The 24,472-nt window shown below is 60.6% G+C and overlaps 4 protein-coding genes and 1 long non-coding RNA gene across 13 annotated transcripts in view; 3 read left to right on the forward strand and 2 right to left on the reverse strand.

Annotated features, from left to right (window-relative positions):
* The window catches only part of LOC100424214 (uncharacterized), a 9,856-nt gene extending 6,929 nt beyond the window's left edge, over positions 1-2,927 (forward strand). The window contains exon 4 of the mRNA XM_078002850.1: positions 408-2,927. The gene's annotated coding sequence lies outside the window, so the exon portion shown is untranslated. The remainder of the gene's footprint in view (positions 1-407) is intronic.
* The window catches only part of DGKQ (diacylglycerol kinase theta), a 25,418-nt gene extending 21,728 nt beyond the window's left edge, over positions 1-3,690 (reverse strand). Inside the window, exon 1 of the mRNA XM_078002799.1 lies at positions 3,520-3,690. The gene's annotated coding sequence lies outside the window, so the exon portion shown is untranslated. The remainder of the gene's footprint in view (positions 1-3,519) is intronic.
* SLC26A1 (solute carrier family 26 member 1) overlaps positions 1-16,416 on the reverse strand; it is a 21,071-nt gene extending 4,655 nt beyond the window's left edge. The window contains exons 1-4 of one of the 3 annotated variants that reach the window (XM_078002809.1): positions 13,899-16,416; positions 10,017-10,172; positions 7,858-8,460; positions 4,396-7,096 (exon numbers count right to left, since the gene is read on the reverse strand). In XM_078002809.1, the coding sequence (XP_077858935.1) occupies positions 5,567-7,096; positions 7,858-8,433 (2,106 nt within the window). In that variant the 5' untranslated portion in view covers positions 8,434-8,460; positions 10,017-10,172; positions 13,899-16,416 and the 3' untranslated portion in view covers positions 4,396-5,566. Of the gene's footprint in view, positions 1-4,395; positions 7,097-7,857; positions 8,461-10,016; positions 11,883-13,898 lie in introns of those variants that run through there. The other 2 variants (XM_015137804.3, XM_078002810.1) reach the window with 2 other exon arrangements.
* Positions 3,721-19,890, forward strand: IDUA (alpha-L-iduronidase). 7 transcript variants are annotated; one of them, XM_078002812.1, is made up of 15 exons: positions 3,721-3,946; positions 4,548-4,688; positions 5,965-8,229; positions 16,145-16,230; positions 16,414-16,521; positions 16,849-16,944; positions 17,060-17,262; positions 17,363-17,542; positions 17,650-17,866; positions 18,111-18,323; positions 18,415-18,536; positions 18,731-18,856; positions 18,939-19,015; positions 19,396-19,496; positions 19,644-19,890. In XM_078002812.1, the coding sequence occupies exons 3-15, from the start codon at positions 8,189-8,191 to the stop codon at positions 19,775-19,777; spliced, it is 1,704 nt and encodes a 567-aa protein (XP_077858938.1). In that variant the 5' UTR covers positions 3,721-3,946; positions 4,548-4,688; positions 5,965-8,188; the 3' UTR covers positions 19,778-19,890. The 7 variants fall into 7 exon arrangements, 4 of the variants coding, with proteins under 4 accessions (XP_077858938.1, XP_077858939.1, XP_014993291.3 ...); XR_001444622.3 differs by lacking the exon at positions 5,965-8,229 and having other exon boundaries at positions 18,939-19,019; XM_078002813.1 differs by lacking the exon at positions 5,965-8,229 and having other exon boundaries at positions 3,721-4,218.
* Positions 8,685-13,131, forward strand: LOC144341055 (uncharacterized). Its single transcript, XR_013417637.1, has 2 exons — positions 8,685-11,094; positions 11,732-13,131. It is a non-coding gene; the product is annotated as an uncharacterized LOC144341055 (long non-coding RNA).
* Positions 19,891-24,472: the final 4,582 nt, after the last annotated feature.

Consider the following 24,472-nt stretch of genomic DNA (forward strand, 5'->3'; position numbering starts at 1 on the left):
CAGACCCCTATTCCGGGGGATTGTGCCCCCACCCAGCAAGAAGGAGAGCTGCAGAGAGAGGCTGCCAGGAACCGAAGCACACGGGCCTCACTGGGCCCCCCGGGAGTCTGTTAGCCTGTCAGGTCTTAACCTTTCGTCCAATCCTATTTCCAGACTTCACAGAGCCTGAGTATAAAATGCAGTTTCCCCTGCGCCTTTAGGTCTTTGCTCTGAAAGCTCCAGTGTCACATAAAACTACAATCCAAGAAATCTGTGTACCTTTTTGGTGAAACTTCAGACAGGGAGGGGAAGTTTTCCCATCCCCCCTGCACTCTTCACTTCTTCCTGCACCTGTGAGCTGGGATTTGGGACTTCCTTCCTTCTACTTGAAGAACACCATTTAATATTGTCTTTTCTCTTTGAAACAGGGTCTTGCTCTGTTGCGCAGGCTGGAGTGCAATGACGCGATCTCAGCTCACTGCAGCCTCTGCCTCCAGGGTTCAAGCAATTCTCCTGCCTCAGCCTCTCAATCAAGTAGCTGGGATTACAGGGATGCACTACCACACCCGGCTAATTTTTTTTTTTTTTTTTTTTTGTGGAAATGGGGTTTCACTATGTTGGTCAGGCTGATCTCAAACTCCTGACCTCAGGTGATCCACCTGCCTCGGCCTCCCAAAGTGCTGGGATTATAGGCATGAGCCACCACACCCAGCCCAATATTTTCTTTCTTTCTTTCTTTCCTTTTTTAGACAGAGTCTCGCTCTGTCACCCAGGCTGGAGTGCAGTGGCGCAATCTCGGCTCTCTGCAACCTCCACCTCTTGGGTTCAAGCGATTATCCTGCCTCAGCCTCCCTAGTAGCTGGGACTACAGGCATGTGCGACCACCCCCAGCTAATTTTTTGTATTTTTGTAGAGACGGGGTTTCACCGTGTTAGCCAGGATGGTCTCGATCTCCTGATCCGCCTGCCTCAGCCTCCCAAAGTGCTGAGATTACAGGCATGAGCCACTGCGCCTGGCCCAATATTTCCTTCCTTCCTTCCTTCCTTCCTCCCTCCTTCCGTCTTTTCTTTCTTTCTTTCTTTTTTTTTGAGATGGAGTTTCACTTTGTCACTCAGGCTGGAGTGTAGTGGCGTGATCTTGGCTCACTGCAACCTCCACCTCTTGGGTTCAAGGGATTCTCCCAAGTAGCTGGGACTACAGGCACCCACCACCATGCCTGGCTAATTTTTTGTATTTTTAGTAGAGACGGGGTTTCACCGTGTTAGCCAGGATGGTCTCGATCTCCTGACCTCGTGATCCGCCCGCCTCGGCCTCCCAAAGTGCTGGAATTACAGGCGTAATTCCAGTAGACTTTTGTTATACAATATACAAGGCATATTCCAAACTGTGAATGTCCCCATTGTGCACTTTATAATTTTTCCTGACCCGGATCCATTCCAGCACTGTACAGTGAGGACTTCTGTTTTTGTTTGTTTTACCTTCCTCCAGGGAAGGTTTGCTTTTGTGTCCGCAAGTGTCCAGGTGAGCGGCTCACCTTAATTCTCTCAGGGCTTGAGGTGATTTAAGGCTGGCTTCAGTCCCCGCAAAGACAATTCTGTTTCTGGTTCACCTTTGCTTTTAGGGGATAGCCCTTTGGGGTCCCAAGAAAAGCCCAAAGTCTTTACCAGGCACCACTGCCTGAGCCTCGACTTTTGTCGTGTGGCCACAGCGTGGGGAACGCATCAGTGTGTCACCATGTCTTGTGTGGCTGGGATACGCTGTAGGGGTGTTAGGTCGCGGCCTCAAAGCTGGCCCCACCCCCTCCCGGCTTGGCCCTGCAGAGCCCCTGGGCCTCCTCCGAGCTCCCAGCGGCTTGGACGGTTCCATGCAGCGCTCTCCAGCTCTGTTGGTTGCTCTCAGGAGGTGGCTGGTCTGAAATAATTGTTTCCATTGCTGTGCCCAGCGCCATGGTGTGGGACTGGTGGTTTCTTAGTTTTTTTCAGTTCTCTGACGCTTTGAGGAATTGTTTTGAAAGCAGTTTATCTACCATTTTAGTTGTTTTCTCTGGGGTTGTTGGACGGAGGGTCTTACCTGCTGTTCCTGGAGACAGTTCTGTACTGGCATGTTTTTCTCGCCTTTCCCTTCCTTTCTTACCTTTTAGTTTTTCATTGAATTTTATTACTTTTTTTTTTGTATTACATTTTTCCTCCGTGCTAATTTGGAATATATACACACTATTTCTCTTTTAAATGGCTAATCATGACATTTTACCTTGCAATTTCAACATAAGAAGTTCTAATGTTAAGAATATTTTAACCCCATCCCCAAAATAAAAAGAGTCAGAACACTGTAACTCTAATGATCCTTCCCCCAACTTACAGAGGATTATTGTCCAGTATTTTCATTTTGTTAGTAGACTGTTCTTTTTTCCTTTTTTTTTTTGGTACTTTTTTAGAAATGGGTCTCATTTTGTCAACCAGGCTGGAATGCAGCGGTGTGATCACAGCTCGCCTCAGCCTTGAACTCCTAAGCTCAAGCAATCTCCCACCTCAGTTTCGTGGGTAGCTGGGGCTCACAGGCATATGCCATCACATCTGGCTACATTTTTTTTTTTTTTTGTACAGATGGGGTCTTGGTACGTTGCCCAGGCCGATTTCAAGTTCCAGGCCTCAAGTGATCCTCCCGCGTTGGCCTGCAATCCCAAAGTGCTGGCGTTGCAGGTGTGAGCCACCGCACCCAGCTTGTTACTTTGCTTGGATTCACACAGGCATACAGGACTATGGTTGTCCTGTGGTATCCTCGGGGTATTGGTTCCAGGACCCTCAAAGATACCAAAATTTGCAGGTGCTCAAGTACTTCATATAAAATGGCGTAGTATTTGCACATTACCTACGCACATCCCACTGTGTACTTTAGATTACTTATGATCCCTAAAACAATGTAAATGCTCTGTAAATAGCTGTTACACTGTATTGTTTTAAAATGTGTATTATTTTGGTCGCCCGCGGTGGCTCACGCCTGTAATCCTAGCACTTTGGGAGGCCAAGGCGGGCGAATCGCGAGGTCAGGAGATCGAGACCACCCTGGCTAACACGGTGAAACCCCGTCTCTACTAAAAATGCAAAAAAATTACCCGGGTGTGGCCGCGGGCGCCTGTAGTCCCAGTTACTCGGGAGGCTGAGGCAGGAGAATGGCATCAACCCTGTGGAGGCGGAGCCTGCAGCGAGCCGAGATCGCGCCACTGCACGCCAGCCTGGGCGACACAGCGAGACTGTATTGCTTTAGCTTAAAAACAATATTTTCAGTCTGCTTGGTTGAATCCATGGATGTGAAGCCAAGTGTAAGGAGGGCCCAGTGTGCTCTTCTGGGATAATTCTCCTTCTTGCTAAAGCGCACGCTTTACACGGGAGGCTGGTGCGGGAAGATCGCCGCAGCCCCGGAGATGGAGGTTGCAGTGGGCCGAGATCGCGCCACCGCACCCCAGCCTGGGCGACAGAGCAAGACTCTGTCTCAAAAACACACAAAAACAGAGAAAAACAAGACAGTAATGGCTCAACTCACATAGCACCAATGGGCCAAGCGTTCTTCTGAGCGCTTTTCGAGTCACCGGTCCTCAGAGCAACCCCTGAGGCCTGCCAGGAAGCGGAACTCCAACCCCGCCGGGATCCCGGCTCCCGGAGGCTCCCCAGCCCCGCCCACCCGGCCATCGCCCCGCCCACCAAGGCCCCGCCCCGCCGCGGCGGTCACGTGGGGTGCGCGCCCAGACTCCTATCCGGAGGCGGAACCGGCAGTGCGGCCCGAAGTCCCAAAGTCACCGAGCGTGCCCGGCCATGCGCCCCCTGCGCCCCCGCGCAACGCTGCTCGCGGTCCTGGCCTCGCTCCTGGCCGCTCCCCCGGTGGTCCCGGCCGAGGCCCCGCACCTGGTGCAGGTGGACGCGGCACGCACGCTGTGGCCCCTGCGGCGCTTCTGGAGGAGCACAGGCTTCTGGTGAGCGCTCCGCGCGCCCGCCCGCGGCCTCCGGGACCCTGTGGTCGCACGGGGAGAGCTCGGGCGCCCCCTGACTGCGCACTGTGAGAGCTTCAGAGACCGGAGCTCCCTCCTCTGGGGCCCTGGCTCTCCCGGGCCCGCCCCGCGCCGTGTTTGGGGGTGGGCTCTCCAGCTGAGTGGGTGCCAGGGCGTGAGCCTGGGGCTGGGCCCTGAGCTTGCCCAGTGGCCGCCCCCTGTAGCCCAGACCGATGCCCAGGATCCTGCTCTTTGAGGTAAACCAGGAGTCTCCCGGGAGTGGGACCCCCCTGCAGCGGGACCTGGCCTGCCTGTCCCATTCCCTCCACCTAGAGCTGAGGGCCCGCCTGCCTGGCAGGGCCGGGGCCAGGGCTGGCGTTGGCCCCTCGTCTTACGGCCGCTCCCGTTCCGCAGGAAGATGGGACCTTCCAACATCCTTGGCCCTAAGGGTCATTTTATTAGTCACTGAGCGCACGCGCAGCGCCTGAATCCCGCGCCCGGGCAGTCCTGGGCTTGAACGTGTGTGTGGGCCGCGCTGCCAGCCATGCTGAGCCTCGGGACTGAGCCGCCCCTTTGCTGTCCCCAGCCCCCCGCTGCCACACAGCCAGGCTGACCAGTACGTCCTCAGCTGGGACCAGCAACTCAACCTCGCCTATGTGGGCGCCGTCCCTCACCGTGGCATCGAGCAGGTCCGGACCCACTGGCTGCTGGAGCTTGTCACCACCAGGTGGGCGACGGGTGGGGCCTGGGTGTCCCAGAGCCCCTTACAGAGGCACAGACGGGAGGGGCAGGGCTGGGGACTGCTCAGAAGACCCCTTGTTCCCCACTTTCCGCCAAAGCACCGTGTCCTTGCTGGCCGTGCTGGGGTGAGGGCTGTGTGCTGGAGGGAGCCCCTGCATGGGGCACGGTGGGCTTCCTGCAGGTCTCCCTGGAAGCTCAGGGTGGGCTGTGCCACACCTGTCTTCTCGTGCACCCATGAGCATCCCTGTGTGTTTGCTGACTGGGCTGGGCAGGGCCAGCACCTGAGAACTGAGGGGAGGTCTTAACTGGTCACAGCACCCTGGGCCCTGATGCTGGTGCAGGTGGCCACCCTGTGACAGGGAGGCACAAGGTGTGAGGGGCACTTGGGTGTGTGGGGCCTTCTGGAAACACAGAGACCCTCATGCTCTTGGCCGGAGCCGCTGGCTCCTACCAGCAGGATGGGCACTAGGCAGGCCAGGGCATAGGGGGTCCTCTTGGCACCTTGGAGGCTGCATAATGTTGGGGGGCCCTTGTTCAAATAAGATGTCAACCCCGAGCGTCAGGCCAGGCCCATCCCTGCTGAGCCGAGGGACAGCAAGGGTGTGGAGCATTGAGACCCAGCCAGCACTATGGGCCAGCCTGTCTTGGAGGCAGAAGTTCTTGATTTCTGAGTGTTTGGGTCCTGCGTGTGATCAGAGGGGCTCCTTACCCAGTCGGGGTTCCCCGGTTTCCCCAGGGCAGCTGTGGCACAAGAGTGCAGCTCTTGGGCGGCTCCTCCCTGGGAAGGGTCTCAGCAGTGGCTTGCAGACGTCTGCTGTGGGCGCCCCTGGAGGGAGCAGAGGCTGCTGGACAGGCCTGGCCCTGCTACGGGTGGGCGTCAGTGGCCTCCAGCTCCCTGTGGCGGGCTCGTGCTGTCTGCACGGCATTGTGCACACTGAGAAACAGCTGCTCCTCCTCAGCCACGTCCCCAGGGCCCTCCCCAAGGAAGCCTCCTCTGCTCAGAGCATCTCTCACAGGGGGGCTGCAGCAGGCCAGCAGCAGGCTGATGCCCAGGGCCCCATAGTCTCGGCGCAGGTCCTGCAGCGTGGTCACGCCGGCTGCGTCCAGGAACAGCAGCGGGGCACAGTCGATGACCACTGTGTGGAAGCCGGCCGCCGCAGGCGCCAGCGCAGCCCTGCTGCTAACCGCGCCCAGGTCCTTGCCCTGGGCAGGGCCTCCGTCGCCGACCTCCCACTCTGAGCCCCGCTCCTTCCTCCTGGCAGCCACGCACCCCGCGTCCAGCCCTGTGAGGCTGTAGAGTGACCGCAGGAAGAAGTCCTTGTTGGCGTAGTACAGCGGCCCGCCAAAGCGGAACACCCGCACGCCGGGCTCGGGGACGAGGCCCTCGAACTCTGTGGCATCCTCGTAGAAGGCCGAGTTCCCGATGCGGGCCAGCAGGGTGGCTCGTGGGCGTTGGGTGCGGCCGGCCAGGCTGAGCAGCGAGAGGATGACGCCGGCCAGCAGCCCGGCCTCTGTGCTGACCAGCATGCAGGTGGCCGCGGTGCCCGCCCAGACCAGCGCGTCGGCCGGGCTCATCCGCCACAGCCGTGGGAGGTCCCACACCTTGCGCAGGGCCCCCCGCAGGCTGACCACGATGACGCAGGCCAGCACGCTTCGCTGGAGGTCGTGGAACAGCGGTGCCAGCGCCAGCAGCACCAGCAGCACCACGGTGGCGCTGACCACACTGGACAGCTGTGTCCGGCAGCCAGTGGCTGTCTTCACCAGGCTCTTGGCCAGGGCGGCGCTGGTGGCGAAGCAGTGGAGGAAGGCGGGTAGCACGTTGCAGCAGCCCACAGCCAGCAGCTCCTGGTTGGCGCACACAGAGTAGCCATGGTTGCGGGCGAACATCTCCGCCAGCGAGATGGAGAAGGCCGCGCCCACGAGGGCCAGGGCCACGGCATCCAGGGCCACACGCTGCATCAGCCTGGGCTCCGGGACCTGAGGAGGCATGAAACCCGTGGGGATGTCGCCGGCCACGCTGGAGCCAAAGCGCCTGTGGAGCTGCCCGAAGTGGGACACGAGTGTGGCCACCACGATGACCAGCAGCTCCGTGGGCAGGGGCACCCGCAGGCGGCGTCGGTAGCGGTCTGAGAGCTCCTTCGCAGCTAGCAGCACCACCAGGCACACCGTGCTGGTGACCACGTCGCACACGTTGGCCTGCCCAGCGCTGCGCAGCAGGCTTAGCCATGTGAGGACCACCATGCCGGGCCCCTGGTGCCGCGGGATCCGCACACCCAGCAGGTGCTTGAGCTGCGAGGTCAGGATGGTCACGGAGGCCCCCATAGCAAAGCCGTCGAGCAGTGGCTGTGAGAGGTAGGCAGACACGAAGCCCAGCCGGAGGACGCCCATGAGGACCTGTGGACGGAGTGCAGTCAGGCCAGCAGGCGCCTGGCAGGAGCCACGTGCCCCTCACCAGCACCTGGCGTGGCCCGAGGGGTGGTGGTCACAGCACAGGGCCTGACAATTCTGTTGCAGCACCATATGTTCCAAATCAGACTCCTCACACGGGCCTGTGTTCTGGCTCCACACGTGCTCATGCCTGCAGACACTTGGGACATCCACACGGGCGTCACACATGCACGCAGTTGGCCACAGACACATCTAACCTTCTCACATGCAGAAGTCCGTTTTATTTCAGAATTAAGACCTCTGGCATCAGAAGGTAGCCCCTTCCTCCCGCTTCCCACACATGGCGCCCACTACCCCCCATGCAGATGTGGAGCCAATGGGGGCCGAGGTGGACAGGCCAAGGCAGGAGACATTCAGGGATGGGGAGGCCATCCCCCACCCCACCTAGGACAGAAGGCCTGGGAGGCCACATGGCCTCAGTCTGGCACCACTGAGCCACAGCCACACCTGGCCTGCTGGCCCCCACCCAGGCCGTGGCCCAGTAGGCCGGCTCCCCATGCCCCTCCCCTCCTGCACCCACAGCCCCTCTGCGTCGGTGCCTCACTCTGGGATTCCCCGGCGCACCTCAGCTCTGCCCAAGCCTTGCTGTCTTGGGCCAGCACCTCCTCTGCCAACTCTGTGCTTGCCCCCAGCCTTGCCCTCGTGGATGGCCAGCACCTAAGGGGGGTGCCCTGGGCCCCTCCCTGTGCCCAAGCAGAGCTCCTCACCTGGTAAAGCCCGGTCATCAGCGTGAGGGCGGTGGCAATGCGGATGGCGTAGCAGTCACGCCCGCAGTCCAGCATGGCAGCTGAGCTGTTGAGGATGCTGCTGTTGGCCCCGGGCTGCAGGCCTTCCTGGGAGGGGTCGAAGCCGGCCAGCTGGAGCTCCCGGTCCACCACCTGCCCCACCATGAGGCAAAGCAGGCTGAAGATGCCCACGGAGACGTGCCGCGAAGTGCCCATGAGGAAGTAGATGAGGTTGGCGAAGAAGGACGTATACAGGCTGTAGATGGGCTGCAGCCCGGCCAGCAATGAGTAGGCGATGGCCTGAGGCACCAAGATGATGCCGATGACCAGCCCGGACATGACGTCACCTGCCAGGTACTCCCGCGGGCGGTACTGACGCAGCCAGCGCGTGGCGGGGAGCAGGTCCTGCACCAGCGCCCGGGCGCACAGCACGCTGCACGAGCAGCTCCGCCACAGCCTGGCCTTCAGCATCTCACACAGACCCTGGGGTGCTGGGCGCTGCCGTCGGACCAGCACCGGCCCTCTGTCCTGCTGCAGAGGCTCAGGGCACTCGTCCATCCTGCAGCGTCAGGTCCTGTGGCCAACCTGCAGCCGAGAAGAGGGCATGGTCACAGGAGCCCCTGGATCCAGGGCCAAACGACAAGGTCCCGGGCAGCAGCGGGCCCCTTGGGGCGGACCCCTCACCCACCCAGGGCCGGGGATTGGTGCTGGGCCTTCTCTGGGCAGTGCGGGCCCCAGCCCCCTGCCCGGTATGGATGGACGCCAGGCCCTGGCGGCTCCAGAACCCATCGTGGGGTGAGATGGGATTACGACACCAAGCCAATACCACGGGCTGTGCTGAGGCCAGCAGCGCTGAGGGGTGGAGTGGCAGGACCCTGTCCAGGCTCAGCTGTGGCCCACTGGCTCTGCATTTCCTGCCTAAAACCCACCCTGTAGCCTCCTGAAGCTCACCCGCCCAACGGGGAGGGAACAGGCTGGGCTGCCGCCGCACACACGTGTGCTTGGGGTCAGAATGTCACAGTCAGTGGACACAGGTGCAGGCAAGCCTGAGTCTGGCTGCTCTGCATCCACCTCCCGCTCCCCAGGCTGGCGAATGGTCCTGCTGTCCACCCCATGTCCACACCAGAACCCTCCCTTCCCCATCCAAACCATCGCCTCCTCTCTCGGAGATACCTTCCCCACCCCTCCGCAACCTGCCCTGTGGGTCCTGGGGCTGGCGGAAGTCTCAGGAAGAGGCCTCCTACGTCTCTGCCAAGCCTTGTGGGTGCTGGGACCCCAAGTCTGCCGGGGGAGCAGCGTTCAGACACCAGCCCAGCCCATCCACTTGGCCTTGAAACAGAATTCTGAGAGTATGCCTAGACAGGGGCCCCATAAGGGCCAGCTGGGAGGGGAGGAGGGTGACTGGCATCTGTTTCCCCTGCCCAGACAGTTCTGGGACATGAGGCGCCCCTTCCCAGGCTGCACCAGCTCACTGTGGAACGGCCATGACACACTGTCCCGAGGCAGCATCGAGAGGACCTAGCCCGCTGCACACAGCCACCCTGGGCTGGCAGAGCCGGAAGGGCACCTGACCTTTCCTTTGCCCTCGGAAAGCACCGTGGCGTTAGGGAGGCGGTGCTTAGAGGCCTGACCGGTCCCATGTGAGGCCCTGGGTCTGTCCTGTTTGCAGACTCCAATGTACTTTCGCTTTAAAAACTTCTCAGCAATGTTAGGCAAAGACTTTGCTCCCAGGGCACCAGGTCCCCAGGACACCCTGCAGCCTGGGCTAAGCCTGCTATTTGCACGCTGGCCCAGGGTGTGGGAGCTGCAGTCTCCTGGGGGGTGTGTTGGAGGAGTGGGTCAAGCCTGGTAGGTTGACACACGCAGGCTGGGCACAGTATCCCTGGGGCCCAGAGCAGGGGTCCTGGCCCTCAGGCAACATTGCAAGAGTTGTGTCCCCGTCCGTGGAAGACCCCACCACACTGGGTCCTTGGATGCCCTGAAGCCCACCCCAAGCCCCTGGGGTCCAGGTGTGTACAGTAGGGCCACCTGCCTTGAGCCTGAGGGTGCCCCTAAGAAATCACAAGTCCAGGGCATTTCTGGCCTCGGCTCCCACGCCCCCCTCTGATATGACTGAGATCTAGGCCCAGGATTGTTCTTACCTGAGGGAGTCCTCACAGGCGCAGAGGGCCCTGGGATGGCGAGGGGCTGGCAAGACCACTGAGGACCGCAGGGCCCTCTGGCTCCCGTGAGCGGCTGGGAGAGTGGAGGTGGTGGCTCTGGCGCCGACCTGCAGGCAGTGGTCTGTGCACTGGGCTCTGCGGTTGAATTATTTACTTACAGATTGCTGAGTCATGGGTTTATCCAGCCATGTTACCTGATCGGTGAATCCGGGAGTTGAACTGTAATCAGGCTCGTAGTAGTTAGAGCTGTGTGGGCCTCTGATGAGCTCCCAGCCTCCTAGGAGCGGCTGCAGCTGTGGCTCTGCAGCCCTGTCTGGAGGGCTTAGGGACCAGCAGGAGGCAGGGGCTCAGGGGCTGAGCACAGGCAACCCTTCAGCTCTGGGGTCTGGGGTTTAAACCCAGGCAGGGCTGAGGGAGGGTTGGTCTCCGTGTCCAGTTGGTGGACACCCTCCTGGTCCTGCAAGGAGCCAGCCCGGTTCAAGCTGGAGCAGGGTGGAGGCTGACAGCCAGCTCAACACAAGGCTGCTGGTGTGTGCAGATATGTATGTGCTCGCATGAGCCCTGTGTGTGGTGCTCACTGCCAACAGCAAGGGCTGCCGGGGGTCAAGATGCCATGACTGGCCAGGGGCAGGAGTCCTGGTCTGCCCAGACCCAGCGCCGACCCGCAGTGCCTGGTCACCCTCACGGCTCCTCTGCCCTCCCCTCTACCATAGACTGGGACCGGCAGTGCCTGCTTTATACAGCTGGTGTGAAGATAAATGATTTCTGAAAGTGAACTTCAATTAAGCCCACACATGACAATAAGGGTGAGCTGCTTTTTAAAAAGGAATTATTGGCCAGGCACGGTGGTTCACTCTTGTAAGACAGGAGGACTGCTTCAGGCCAGGAGTTCAAGACCAGCCTGGTCAACATAGTGAGATGCTCCTCACCTTTTCTTTTTTCTTTTATTTTCTTTTCAAGGCGGAGTCTTGCTCTGTTGCCCGGGCTGGAGTGCAGTGGCGTGATCTCTGCTCACTGCAAGCTCCGCCTCCCAGGTTCACACCATTCTCCTGCCTCAGCCTCCCGAGTAGCTGGAACTGTGGGCACCCGCCACTTCGCCCGGCTAGTTTTTTTTTTTTTTGTATTTTTTAGTAGAGACGGGGTTTCACCGTGTTAGCCAGGATGGTCTCGATCTCCTGACCTCGTGATCCGCCCGCCTCGGCCTCCCAAAGTGCTGGGATTACAGGCATGAGCCACCGCACCTGGCCAACCCCTGCCCTCCAACCTTTACAAAACTCAAAAGTAAAAAATTAGCTGGGTGTAGTGGTGTGTGCCTGTATCCCAGATACTCAAGCGACTGAGGTGGGAGCATGACTTGAGCGTGGGAGTTTGAGGCTGCCATGAGGTATGATTGTGCCACTACACCCTAATCTAGGCCACAGAGCAAGAACCTGTCTCAAAAACAAATGTTATCACTGGCCCAGCACTTTGGGAAGCTAAGGTAGGAGGATCGCTTGAGCCCGGGAGGTCCAGGCTGCAGTGAGGTATGATTCTACCACTTCACTCCAGCCTGCAAATCTGTCTGTTTTTCTTTTTCTTTTTTTTTTTTTTTTTGAGACGGAGTCTTGCTCTGTCACCCAGGCTAGAGTGCAGTGGCACAATCTCAGCTCACTGCAGCCTCCGCCTCCCAGGTTCAAGCGATTCTCCTGCCTCAGCCTCCTGAGTAGCTGGGACTACAGGCATGCACCACCACGCCCGGATAATTTTTGTATTTTTAGTAGAGGCAGGGTTTCACTATGTTGGTCAGGCTAGTCTTGAACTCCTGACCTCGTGATACACTCGCCTCGGGCTCCAGAAGTGCTGGGATTACAGGTGTGAGCCACCATGCCTGGCCGGTTCTGTCTCAAAAAAAAAAAAAAAAACTTCCTTGGGAGCCTCAGGTCCCCCCCTCGCCCCCTGCCACTTTGACAGTGAGTATTGCTTGGGAGCCTGCACCGGGCACCTGTGGCCAGAGGGTGAGTGTAACAAGGGGCTGCAGGCCTCAGTGCTCTCCCATCCCAAGGGAGGCCAGGAGGCTGTGGTGGGTCCCTCAGGTGGGGCTGGAAGGCCAAGCTGGCCCTGGCACCTTGGGCAGCCTGACTTGGTCCTGGGAACAGAAGTCACAAGCTCTATTTCTCCTGTCTGCGTGGGATTGAAGCCAAGGGTCTCGCAGAACCAGCTGATGTGCTGGGGCTTCATTCCGCCAGGACATGGACACAGACATTGATGGGGCAGAGCCCCAGAGGGAGGAGTCCCTGGACACTCACTCCACCAGAGGTACCTCCTTGTGGAAGCCGTCTGCCAAGCCCTGCTAGTTCCCCACAGCCCTGGGTCGGCCCAGGGAAGACTGGGCTGCAGTTCCCATTTGGAGGTGAAATGGGAGTGGAATGTAGTTGGGGTGGCCACAGAGTAGGAGACACCGAAAGTGTGAGATGTGGACAGGGCTGAACGGGCTCCAGGGTCTCGTACCCCCGTAGCCTCCACCTGGGATGCCCTCTCCAAGTCTCATTTCTCCTCAGAGCCCCTGCCCTGTCCTCCAGAGTCTGAGCCCTCGCTCCCACCCCTGCCTAACCTGGGCCCCAGTGGTCCCTGGGAAGCAGCTGTTTGCCCAGCAGTTGGGAGCTGTGCTGTAAGAAGCAGTTGGCCAGTGGGCGGGGTAAGGCAGTCATGCAGGGCCTCAGGCCCCTCCCTGGGACAGATAAGGACCTCTCTGGGTACAGCCACCGGAAGGGTTGTTGGAGAACTGGGGAGACCCAGGGGGCTGGGCTTGCTCCCTCAAGGTCTCCCTAAAGGAGCCAGGGAGGACCTGGGTGCTGGAGCAGGGGTGGGCGCCTGGTGCAGATGCCTGCATGCAGGGTAGGGTGGGCAGTGTCACCTGGGGCCACAGAAAAACCTCGAGTGGGAGGTGGCCCTTCCCCCTCAGGAAGGGTGGTGGAGGTGTCCAGAGGTTGGCTTGTGGGGACCCATGGTGAGATTTTAGGCAGGCAAGCATAGTTCAGGAACAGCCTCAGCCACACCGCAGGGGCCTGGCCTCAGGGGTCTTCTGTAGGCATTGGGCCTCAGGCCCTTTTAGTCCCCACCTAGGCTGGGTGTCGAAAGCAGGTGAGGTCATCATTATAGGATCTTTGGGGTCTGACTGGCCCGCCTCCCACGTGTCTCTGCCTCAGTTTCTCTGAGCACTGAGGCAGTGGCTGGTGCTGCCCTGTGGTCAGGCCCAAAGGCTGAGTGCCCAGAGGTCCAGAGAGAGTGGGTAGCATATTCTGCCCCAAGCCAGTGCATGCACAGGGCTGCCAACACCTTCCTTCCCTGCTTGGCCCCAGCAACTGGGACCTGCCTGAACCGTCCTCCGGTCTGATCCCGTGGTCAGTTTTGTGCCACACACTTACTTCCTCAGTTTTGTCTTTAAATCAGCCCTTTTACATTGGAGTCCATTTACTGGGAAAGGAGACTTGGTATCCTTGCCTCCCACCCGTGGAAAGAAGCCCGGCTGACAGGGCTTTGGGACCGGACCCAAGTTTATTCCCAGTGACCCTCCCGCGGGTGGGCGTGCTCCGAGGTCTGGAGAAGAGGAGGCCCTGGCCCTCACCCTCTAGCACCTGCCTCCCCTTCGTCCTGGCCACAACTGCAGCTTCTCCCGAGAGGCACTTCTCCAGTGCCCGCCCCGCGCCCCCAGCCCAGCGATCCCGGCCTCTGCCCCTGACCCGCACTCTCCTTCACCCTCAGGAGCGCTCGGCCCTGCTCCCCACCCGGCGCGGTGTCCCCCCCCACCGCCTGCGAACCCCCATGCACGCGCGGCCCCGCCCCGCGCCCCCACCGCTGAGCACGCGCGCCCCACGCACTCACCAGGCCCGGCAGCCGCGCGGTCGTCGCGGCGCACGCGCTCAGGCCCAGGGGCGGGGACGCGGGGCTCCCAGCGGCCGCCCAGCCGCGGCCGTGCGGTGAATGAGCGCGTTGTGCGGCCGCCGCGGCCCCAGCGACACCCGGATGGGGGTCTGGCAGAGCTCCGGCCCTGGGGGTGGGCTGCGCGCTCCATCTCGCCCGCCCAGCTCTTCCCAATGGAGGCCAGGCGGAGGGTGGGGCCTGGGGTCTGTAGACCGACCCCGGGGTTCCTGGGCCTGGGGGCGGGGATCCCTGTCCCGGGCTCCCCTCCCTGCGAAGCCAGCCCTGCCAGATGACACTCGGGCACCTTGGGTGTCAGGCCAGGGACATCTCTGATGCTGGGTGTCAGGGGCCGCCGGGCTATCGCCTTGGGGTTCTGCAGAGAAAACCTGAAGCCCAGCTGGGCCTTCACTTTCCTCCAGGTCACCGTGTCCTGCTACTCCAACTCCGTGGGACTTTGGAATGCGCCTTTTGGGCATTTAATTTGTATCCAAGTGCTTCTCAAGTCACTTCTTTGCTACCATTGTGTTCTTTGGATAGAGGGGACGGGAGGTGGTAGGGGCTAGGTGGGGTGGACACCAGGGACTCCTGCTGCTCCTGCTGGGTGCCCAGCCCTGGGTACAGGAGCAGATGGGGACCAGCAGAGGTGGGGCAGAGCAGGAGCCCACCCCTGAAGGCTGTAGACTCCGGCTGAGGCTCTGCGTTGATCTTCTACACCGTGGGAGGACCAGAAGGGACGCGTTGAGGTGTCCAGACCTTTGCTGTGGAGCTGGGGGTGCTGTGGCATGGAGAGATTGACAGGGACCTGTATAGGGCCAGATTCCAATCCATGGTGGTAACCCCGTCCCCCACCACTGCAGATGGGGCACAAACCCAGCTGTCATAGGAGGTGCTCACCTTCTGCGTGGCATCCACAGGAATGCCAGCCTGGCCAGCCTGGTCTCTGCTTCTCCAGGCTCAAGGCAGGCTGCTATTCCATTCACCCCATCCCCCTTCCCTCAGGCCAGAAGCATCACCCACAGCCCCAGACCCCTGCACACCAGCCTCCTCACCCAGTTCACCCTCAGATGTTCAACTCCACATGGCCAAAACCGAGACCAGTCTCACTGCAAGCTCATCCACCCGCCCAGCTGCTCAAGCTGAAATCCACAGTTGCCCTGGACCACTTCCCCTACCCCCGCACCAGCTCACCTCAAACCTCATCAGTCCATCTGCTCCAGCCTCTGCTCACAACCTGCACAGCCACCACCCAGTCTGGGCACCATACCTCTCTGGGCCACCACCATGGTCCCCAGCCAGTCTTCACTCCCACCCTGACTCCAGTGGGCTGCCAGAGGGATCCTTGAAAAATGCCCTGGCACTGCTCACTCAGAACGCTGAAAGGCATCCCTGTTTTGCTCCTGGTCAGGGTCCCATGCTCAAAGCAGTCACTTCCAGACGCCGTGGAGCCTCATCTCCTGTGATATCCACCCTGATTCTGTCCCAGGCCCACCAGCTGCCTCCCTACTCCCTGATTATCACGTGCACATTCCTGTCCCAGAGCCTTTGCACTGGCGATGCCATCTGCTGCCTGGACGTCTTCCTGCTGGCCAGTCCCATTGTGTAGTAACCTTAGATGTCTCCTCAGAGAGGTCCCTCACTGGCCATTAGGCTCCTCCCTATCATATCCCCTTCACCAAAGATTCCCATTCCCTGATGATGCCTGTGCCCTTGGAACATAGGCCCTGTGGAAATTCAGCCCCGTCTGCAAGTGCAGTGGCAGGGCAGCTGCCTTCTCCCTTTCCTGCCCACCCATGTTGCCTGTTGGGGTGTGGGAGGGGAAATGGGGCACCCTGGGCCTCCAGGAGGTACAGAGAACGAGGGTGGGTTGCCCACCAGGTCCTGCCTGGCTCCTGACCCCTGGCCCCTGCCCCTCAGGACCTGCCTGCCTCGTCCCACTGAGCCTCAGGGCTATTACGAACCCCCACCCCAAGTCTTCCATCTCTTGATGGTGTCAGGTTGGGGGGTCTCCATGTACAGATACTCTAGTTCACACTCGGCTTTCATAGGGTTGATGATTTTCCAAGGGGAAGGGCCCGTCGGGAAGCCGGGATCTGAGTCCCGGGTGGCACCTTGCAGGGTCTCACATGCTCTGTTGTGGCCACAGTTCCAGCCTGGAGCATGGAGCTGTGTGGGCACCCTGCTTCCTGACGATGACCGTCCTTCTGCAGGGGGTCCACTGGACGGGGCCCAAGCTACAACTTCACCCACCTGGATGGGTACCTGGACCTTCTCAGGGAGAACCAGCTCCTCCCAGGTGAGCTGTGGGCTCTGCCCTCCCAGCCCTCCTGCACCCTCTTGCCCTGCCTACCCTCTCCCTCACCCAGCCCCTCCGGGTCCTTGGATGTCCATTCAGGGCTGGCCTTGGTGCCGGAGCACGACCTGGCAGAGCATGGGTGTCGTGTGTGGTGGGCAGTGGGGCAGCCCTCCTGTGTTCCAGGGTTTGAGCTGATGGGCAGCGCCTCGGGCCACTTCACCGACTTTGAGGACAAGCAGCAGGTGTTTGAGTGGAAGGACTTGGTCTCCAGCCTGGCCAGGAGATACATCGGTGGGCGAGCACAGGCCCCTGGTGGGAGCGGGGTGGGGGGGGGAGATGGGGCAGGGACAAGGGATACCTGCACTTTGATCGGTGCAGGCCCTTGGGCCCCAGGCTCGGGGGTACTCCTGGGCAGGCTGCACCCCTGTCACCTAGGCCACCGCCCAGGTCTTGGATCCCTTTGAGCCAGGGCTTCCTGATGTGGGGCAGGAGGTTGGCCTGTGTGGAGGTGGGGTTCATCTTAAGCCAGATGCCCTTCATCACTTTGCGCCCTCCCTCCGTGGGAGTCACTGAGGCGAGATTCACCTGTGCTGGGGGGACAGCAGGGCTCCTCTGCAGGTAGGTACGGACTGGCGCATGTTTCCAAATGGAACTTCGAGACGTGGAACGAGCCGGACCACCAGGACTTTGACAACGTCTCCATGACCATGCAAGGTGTGCACCACTTCCTTGGATCCTGCCCGGCTGAAAGCGGGCAGAGGAAGGCAGGAGCAGAGGCTAAGCCGCTGGTCCCCAGGGCAGGTGTAGACGCAGCGCTCCCCTGGTCCAGGCTTCCTGAACTACTACGATGCCTGCTCGGAGGGTCTGCGCGCGGCCAGCCCGGCCCTGCGGCTGGGAGGCCCTGGCGACTCCTTCCACACCCCACCGCGATCCCCGCTGAGCTGGGGCCTCCTGCGCCACTGCCACGACGGTACCAACTTCTTCACCGGGGAGGTGGGCGTGCGGCTGGACTACATCTCCCTCCACAGGAAGGTGCGCCCTACTCCTCCGCCCGTCCCGGGGTTCTGCGCCCTCAGCGGCGTTGCCCGGGGAGGCGCTGACCCTGGTGGTACTGAGGCGGCCACACCCGCAGGGTGCGCGCAGCTCCATCTCCATCCTGGAGCAGGAGAAGGCCGTAGCGCAGCAGATCCGGCAGCTCTTCCCCAAGCTTGCGGACACCCCCATTTACAACGACGAGGCGGACCCGCTGGTGGGCTGGTCCCTGCCCCAGCCGTGGAGGGCTGACGTGACCTATGCGGCCATGGTGGTGAAGGTGGGCCGGCCCAACGCCCTGCGTACCCCCCAGCCACCTTCCTCCTGGGACAGGACAGGCGAGCTGTGGCCGTGCCTCGCGGTCCCAGCCGCCCTGGACATCCGCAGGTCATCGCCCAGCATCAGAACCTGCTACTGGCCAACACCAGCTCCACCATCCCCTATGCGCTCCTGAGCAACGACAACGCCTTCCTGAGCTACCACCCGCACCCCTTCGCGCAGCGCACGCTCACTGCGCGCTTCCAGGTCAACAACACCCGCCCGCCGCACGTGCAGCTGGTGCGCAAGCCGGTGCTCACAGCCATGGGGCTGCTGGCGCTGCTGGGTGAGCCCGGGCCGCTGGGGTGGGCCGGCCAGGGCCTTCCAGGCTGGGGAGCGGCTCCTGCGAAGGCCCTGCTGCGGGGAGCACGCCTCTTCCAGCCGCGCGCTTCCCGGGGTCGGCCTCTGCGTGGCAGGGCCTGGGGACTCCTTCATGAAGGGGAGGGGAAGCGAGTGGTGGGAGGCCCGGTCCGGGGTCTGGGGGCGGCGGGGCAACGACCCCACGCGGCGACGGTCCCCGCGTCCCGCAGACGAGGAGCAGCTCTGGGCCGAGGTGTCTCGGGCGGGGACGGTCCTGGACAGCAACCACACGGTGGGCGTCCTGGCCAGCGCCCACCGCCCCGAGGGCCCAGCCGATGCCTGGCGTGCCGCTGTGCTGATCTACGCGAGCGACGACACCCGCGCCCACCCCAACCGCAGCGTCGCGGTGACGCTGCGGCTGCGCGGGGTGACCCCCGGCCCAGGTGAGCTGGGGTCCCAGGGAGGTCTCTGGCCCCGCCAGGGCTCTGGAGGGGGCGGCCCGGGGAGCCGAGGCCTGAGCGTCGGGCCCCGCAGGCCTGGTCTACGTCACGCGCTACCTGGACAACCGGCTCTGCAGCCCCGACGGCGAGTGGCGGCGCCTGGGCCGGCCTGTCTTCCCCTCTGCCGAGCAGTTCCGGCGCATGCGCGCGGCCGAGGTGGGTGGGCCGCGGAGGGGCGAGGGGCTGGGCCGGGGTCCCAGGAGGGTGGGCGGAGGGTGGGGACCCGGGGCGGGGGCCCCGAGGCGGTGTGGGTAGGAGGCAGAGCTGTGGGCCGGGGGCGTTCGCCCTGAGGTCGGGCCGAGCGTCCCCAGCCCCCCTGGAGAACCCTGAGGACCCGCCACTGCGCCCAGGACCCGGTGGCCGCGGCGCCGCGCCCCTTCCCCGCCAGCGGCCGCCTGACCCTGCGCCCCGCGCTGCGACTGCCGTCGCTTCTGCTGGTGCATGTGTGCGCGCGCCCTGAGAAGCCGCCCGGCCAGGCAAGTGGCAATCCCCCAACCCGCGCTGTGGCCCGCCCGGACTCCTCCTCCCCGACCCCATCACAGCCCCTCCCTCCCCCAGGTCACGCGGCTCCGTGCCCTGCCCTTGACCCAAGGGCAGCTGGTTCTGGTCTGGTCGGATGAACACGTGGGCTCCAAGTGCGTGAGTGGGACCACCCCTCCCCCTGCCTAGTCCTAGGCACGCCCCTGGGTCCCGACCCCTTCACCCATTCGGTCACTCAGGCTACTCGCCATGGCCCACCAGCTCCTTCCCTCGCAGCCCTGCGTCCCTGCCCTTCACCCCAAACGCTGTGGGCCACTGCACCAGGCCCTGCCAGTGGGATGTGCGTTCTCCTACGGGACATGAAGTGGACAGTTAGGCTCCAGCCCTCTCCTGTCTGGGCAGGAAGAGTGCCCAGGGGCTGGGGAGGTGCCGCGGAGGGGCTTGAGGGAATGGTGCTCTGGGCCACCTGCCCTGCCTGCCCTGGCCTTTGAGGACTGTCTTGACCCCAGCCTTGGTCTTGGCCTGACCTCCCCAGGTGCCTGTGGACATACGAGATCCAGTACTCTCAGGATGGTAAGGTGTACACCCCGGTCAGCAGGAAGCCATCGACCTTCAATCTCTTTGTGTTCAGCCCAGGTGCGCCCACCACCCGCTGCCCTGGTCTCAGCCACCCCATTCTTCGACCTCAGGGCAGTGTTGGGTGGGGGCCTTGAGAAGCCTGGGGTCAGGAGGCTTTTGGGCGGGGGCAGGTTCAGGTTGGCACACGTGTCCCCGTGTCTCCAGACACAGGTACTGTCTCCGGCTCCTACCGAGTTCGAGCTCTGGACTACTGGGCCCGACCAGGCCCCTTCTCCAACCCTGTGCCATATCTGGAGGTCCCTGTGCCAAGAGGGCCCCCAGCCCCTGGAAATCCATGAGCCTGTGCTGAGCCCCACTGGGCTGCACCTCCACTGGCGGTCAGCGAGCTGGGGTTGCACTGTGCCCACGCTGCCCTCTCATCACCCCCTTTGCAATATATTTTTATATTTTATTATTTTCTTTTATGTCTTGGTACCAACACCCCCTTTAAAGCGGCTTTGCACACGTCAGTCTTGGGCCCAGGCTCTGTGGCTTGGCCCTGGGCACATTCCGGGGCAGCCTCCAAGGGTAAACCCCGGCGGCTGATGGGGACCCAACTGGAGCGAGGCCGCTTTCCCCCTCACTCCCACTTAGACCACCCCCAAGCCGGGACCGGAAGCATGTTGAGCCCCTGGGCCAGGCTAGGGAGCCAGCTCAGCCCTGCCTACCCAGGGTTTTCCAGGATCACCCCTGGTGAGGCGGCGTGCCGGTCTCTTGCTCTCTTTTTTTTTTTTTGAGACGGAGTCTCGCTCTGTCGCCCAGGCAGGAGTGCAGTGGCGCGATCTTGGCTCACTGCAAGCTCCGCCTCCCGGGTGCACGCCATTCTCCTGCCTCAGCCTCCCGAGTAGCTGGGACTACAGGCGCCCGCCACCTCGCCCAGCTAATTTTTTGTATTTTTTTAGTAGAGACAGGGTTTCACCGTGTTAGCCAGTATGGTCTCGATCTCCTGACCTCGTGATCCGCCCGTCTCGGCCTCCCAAAGTGCTGGGATTACAGGCTTGAGCCACCGCGCCCGGCCCTCTTGCTCTCTTACTTGTTCTGCAGAGTGGGGAGCTGAGGCTGCATGAGGGAAGACTCCTGTACCCCAGCATGGTGGAGGGTGGGATGGGGGCACACCTGTGCGACCCAGGCTGTGGCCAGCAGAAGAAAACAGTAGCGTCCACCATGGTCTGCGTCTTCTCACCACGGATTGTCTTGGCTCCGGCTTTGAGACATGGGAGGCCAGATGAGGACAATTTGATGACTGTTTACAGAGATGGAGGTGCCAGGAAGCCACAGGGGAGCCCCCAGGGTACTCACCAGTCCAGGCAGGGCTGGGCGTCCTGGCAAGGAGCAGGGACCTTCTGCCCAGGGGTGTGGCCAGCCTGTGGGTGCTGTGCGCAGGAGCCCAGGAATCAAGTCCCCAGTGTCTCTTCCCTCCCTCCAGCATCCTCCCAGGGCCACCCTTAGCTGCACTCAGCCAGAGGGCTGGGGCACAGGGACACCACAGGTTTCCCTGGAGGCCGTCAGGGGCTCTGGTGGGGGTGGGGGGTGAGCCCGCTAGCTTCACTGCACCTCCCAAAGCCCATGTCCCCTGCCTGCCCCAACCAAAGTGGGCCTCCAAGGTGCTGGGGTGGGACAGAGACCCCACAAGGGACCCTCCCCTCACTCCTGGACCTGGGTGTTGTGGCTTTTGGCAAAAATAGTCACATACACTCCAAGTGTCCCCCTCAGCTGGGATTCCTGGTGTGAGCCTAGCCACCAGGGTGGTAGGACGGACCCTCTGGAGGCAAGGTGGTGTCAGCAGGGGGTTCTGAGGCCCCACGGTGCTAGCATCAGTCTTGGCTGAACGGCAAAACTGCATCTGTCTCCTTCCCCATGAGGCTCCGTCACCATCTCCTCTGGTGGCCACCAGCTTACCGACACATCCCCACCCTCCGGTCTCACTGATGGGGCCACTTTGGGCTTTGCCATGAATGGGTGAGGCTTGAGGCCATGCCAAGAGCCAGGGAAGCCGGCACTGGCCGTCAGTCACACACAGCCTCTGTCCCTGCTGGGCCAGTTTGTACCTGGAGCAGTTGCTAGGTGACAGGAAGAGACCGTATTTGATGTCCCCTGTCCACATGCTGCCCGTGGTGCAGCCGAGAGTGGCTGGATGTGCCACCTTGGTTCTGCTGTGGGGTGCCTCTTCGTCTTTCAGAGCCAGCGCCCCCCACCCCGGCTATGACATAATACCTGTCCCCTTCTGGGCGACATCATGCACCGTGCATCCATAAACCACCTCTGCACTTTCCCTTCTTGTCCAGAGGCTGATAGGACTCTCGTCATGAAGCCCTCAGTGTGGGCTGAGGCAGGGGCAGTGATTCAGGAGGAGCAGTTTCATGGGAGCTCTGGTCTTCTGCCTGCAGGACTTACTTCCAGACGCGCTGGGACCAAGTCTGGCTCTTCCTGGGCGGCCGAGTCACGTGGCCGTTGAATGCTGTTAGACTTCACCAGGGCAGAGGGGCATGCTTTCCAAGTGACAGGAGGAAATGGCCTTTTCCTGGGATGTGAGGTCTGGGCTTGCCGGGGCATGGTGTTTCTGCCAGACACTCTAGGCAGGGTGGGGCCTGCTGGGCACCCACACTCGCAGCAGGTGAGGTGTCACAGCCTGGACCCGCTGCAGAGCCTCTTCTGACCAACATTACCTGCCATCCAGGAAACGGGTGGAAGTGGAACGCTTGGGTGTACACGCCACTCCCCAAGCCCAGATCCACCCGATGCGGCCTCCTAGAAGCAGTGGTGTGAGGCGTGATGACAGAGCTTTTTTTTTTTTTTTTCCTCTTTGAGACGGAGTTTTGCTCTGTCACCCAGGCTGGAGGGCAGTGGTGCGATCTCGGTTCACTGCAACCTCCTCCTCCCAGATTCAAGCAATTCTGCCTCAGCCTCCTGAGTTGCTGGGACTACAGGTACCCACCACCACACCTGGCTAATTTTTGTAGTTTTAGTAGAGAAACTTTAGTAGAGTTTCACTGTGTTAGCCAGGATGGTCTCCATCTCCTGACCTCGTGATCCGCCCGCCTTGGCCTCCCAAAGTGCTGGGATTATATGCGTGAGCCACCACGCCCAGCCATGTCAAACACTTTTTATGTCAACTGAGATCACGTTGCTTTTCTATCTGTTAATATGGTAAGGTGCGGCCAGGTGCACTTTGGGAAGCTGAGGCTGCTGGATCACTTGAGGTCAGGAGTTTGAAACCAGCCTGGTCAACATGGTGAGATCCTGTCTCTTGTGATCCACCCACCTCGGCCTCCCAAAGTGCTGGGATTACAGGTGTGAGCCACCGCACCCGGCTATGTCAAACACTTTTATTTATTTGTTTTTTTTCCAAGACGGAGTCTCACTTTGTCACCCAGGCTGGAATGCAGTGTGGCAATCTCAACTCACTGCAAACTCTGCCTCCCAGGTTCACGCTATTCTCCTGTCTGAGCCTCCTGAGTAGCTGGGACTACAGGCGCCGCCACCACGCCTGGCTAACTTTTTGTATTTTTAATAGAGATGGGGTTTCACCGTGTTAGCCAGGATGGTCTCGATCTCCTGACCTCGTGATCCGCCCACCTCAGCCTCCTAAAGTGCTGGGATTAGAGGCGTGAGCCACCGCGCTCAGCCGTGTCAAACACTTTTTATGTCAACTGAGATCACGTTGCTTTTCTATCTGTTAATATGGTAAGGTGCAGCCAGGCGCACTTTGGGAGGCCGAGGCAGGTGGATCACTTGAGGTCAGGAGTTTGAAACCAGCCTGGCCAACATGGTGAAACCCCGTCTCTACAAAAATACAAAAATTAGCCAGGCATGGTGGTGGTCGCCTGTAATCTTAGCTACTCGGGAGGCTGAGGCAGGAGAATAGCTTGAACCCAGGAGGCGGAGGTTGCAGTTAGCAGAGATCATGCCATTGCACTCCACCCTGGGCGACAGAATGAGACTTTGTCTAAAAATATATATATATACACACACATATAGAGATATATATTATCTATCTATCTATCTATCTATCTATCTATCTATCTATCTATCTAGAGAGAGAGAGACAGAGAGAGAGAGAGAAAGTTCCACTGATTGATTTTCAAATGTTTTAAAACTGAGATGCAACAGGGACTCCCCTTAGGGGCCTGTGGGTCCCCCTCCAAGCATGGAAATAAAGGAAAGTCTCCAGTTCCTTCAGGAGAAATTCTGGGCCCCTCACCGGCCCTGAGAAGTAAATGAGCAGCCTGAAAGCAAAATGGCCCAAGCAGCTAAAATAGCAGCCAGGGGTGCTGGGGACGCTGGCTCCCATAGAAACCCAAGATTGCATCTTAGTATGTCCTGGAGTGACTTTTCAGAAGCCTGGGCCCCCACCAAATGGATCTACCGGCACGCAGGCCTCAGATACAGGGAACCAGGGGCTGAACTCTGCCTGCTGCTCTTGTTCTGTTTCTTCCTGAAGGGGGCCTGGAGGGAGCCACACCCATGAGCCAGAGTTAACATTCTTTTCTGCTGACCCCAACTTTTTAAACAAAACTGGTCTTCCTTAATTGCAAATCAGATTTTTTTTTTTTTTTTTTTTTTTTTTTTTGAGACAGTCTCACTCTGTCACCCAGGCTGGAGAGCAGTGGTGTGATCTCAGCTCACTGCAAGCTCCGCCTCCCGGGTTCATGCCATTCTCCTGCCTCAGCCTCCCAAGTAGCTGGGATTACAGGTGCGCACCAGAACACCCGGCTAGTTTGTGTGTGTGTGTGTGTGTGGTTCTTTTTTTTTTTTTTTTTTCCGGAGGTGGGGACGGTGTTGAGATGGAGTCTGGCTCTGTCGCCCAGGCTGGAGTGCAGTGACTCCACTTCAGCTCACTGCAACCTCCACCTCCCGGGTTCAAGTGATTCTCTTGCCTCAGCCTCCTGAGCGGCTGGGATTACAGGCGTGCACCACCACACCCGGCTAATTTTTGTATTTTTAGTAGAGCCAGGGTTTCAGCCAATTGGCCAGGTTGGTCTCGAACTCCTGAC

The sequence above is a fragment of the Macaca mulatta genome, chromosome 5 (assembly GCF_049350105.2).
Source record: "Macaca mulatta isolate MMU2019108-1 chromosome 5, T2T-MMU8v2.0, whole genome shotgun sequence".
NCBI classification, from domain to species: Eukaryota; Metazoa; Chordata; class Mammalia; order Primates; family Cercopithecidae; genus Macaca; species Macaca mulatta.

Bases quoted from the DNA above. Each gene is read 5' to 3' on its own strand.
- IDUA (XM_015137805.3), top strand. From the start codon at position 3,789: ATGCGCCCCCTGCGCCCCCGCGCAACGCTGCTCGCGGTCCTGGCCTCG. The intron at 17,543-17,649 runs GTGGGCCGGCCC...GGACATCCGCAG, and splicing joins ATGCGGCCATGGTGGTGAAG to GTCATCGCCCAGCATCAGAA. The intron at 18,537-18,730 runs GTGGGTGGGCCG...CACTGCGCCCAG, and splicing joins GGCGCATGCGCGCGGCCGAG to GACCCGGTGGCCGCGGCGCC.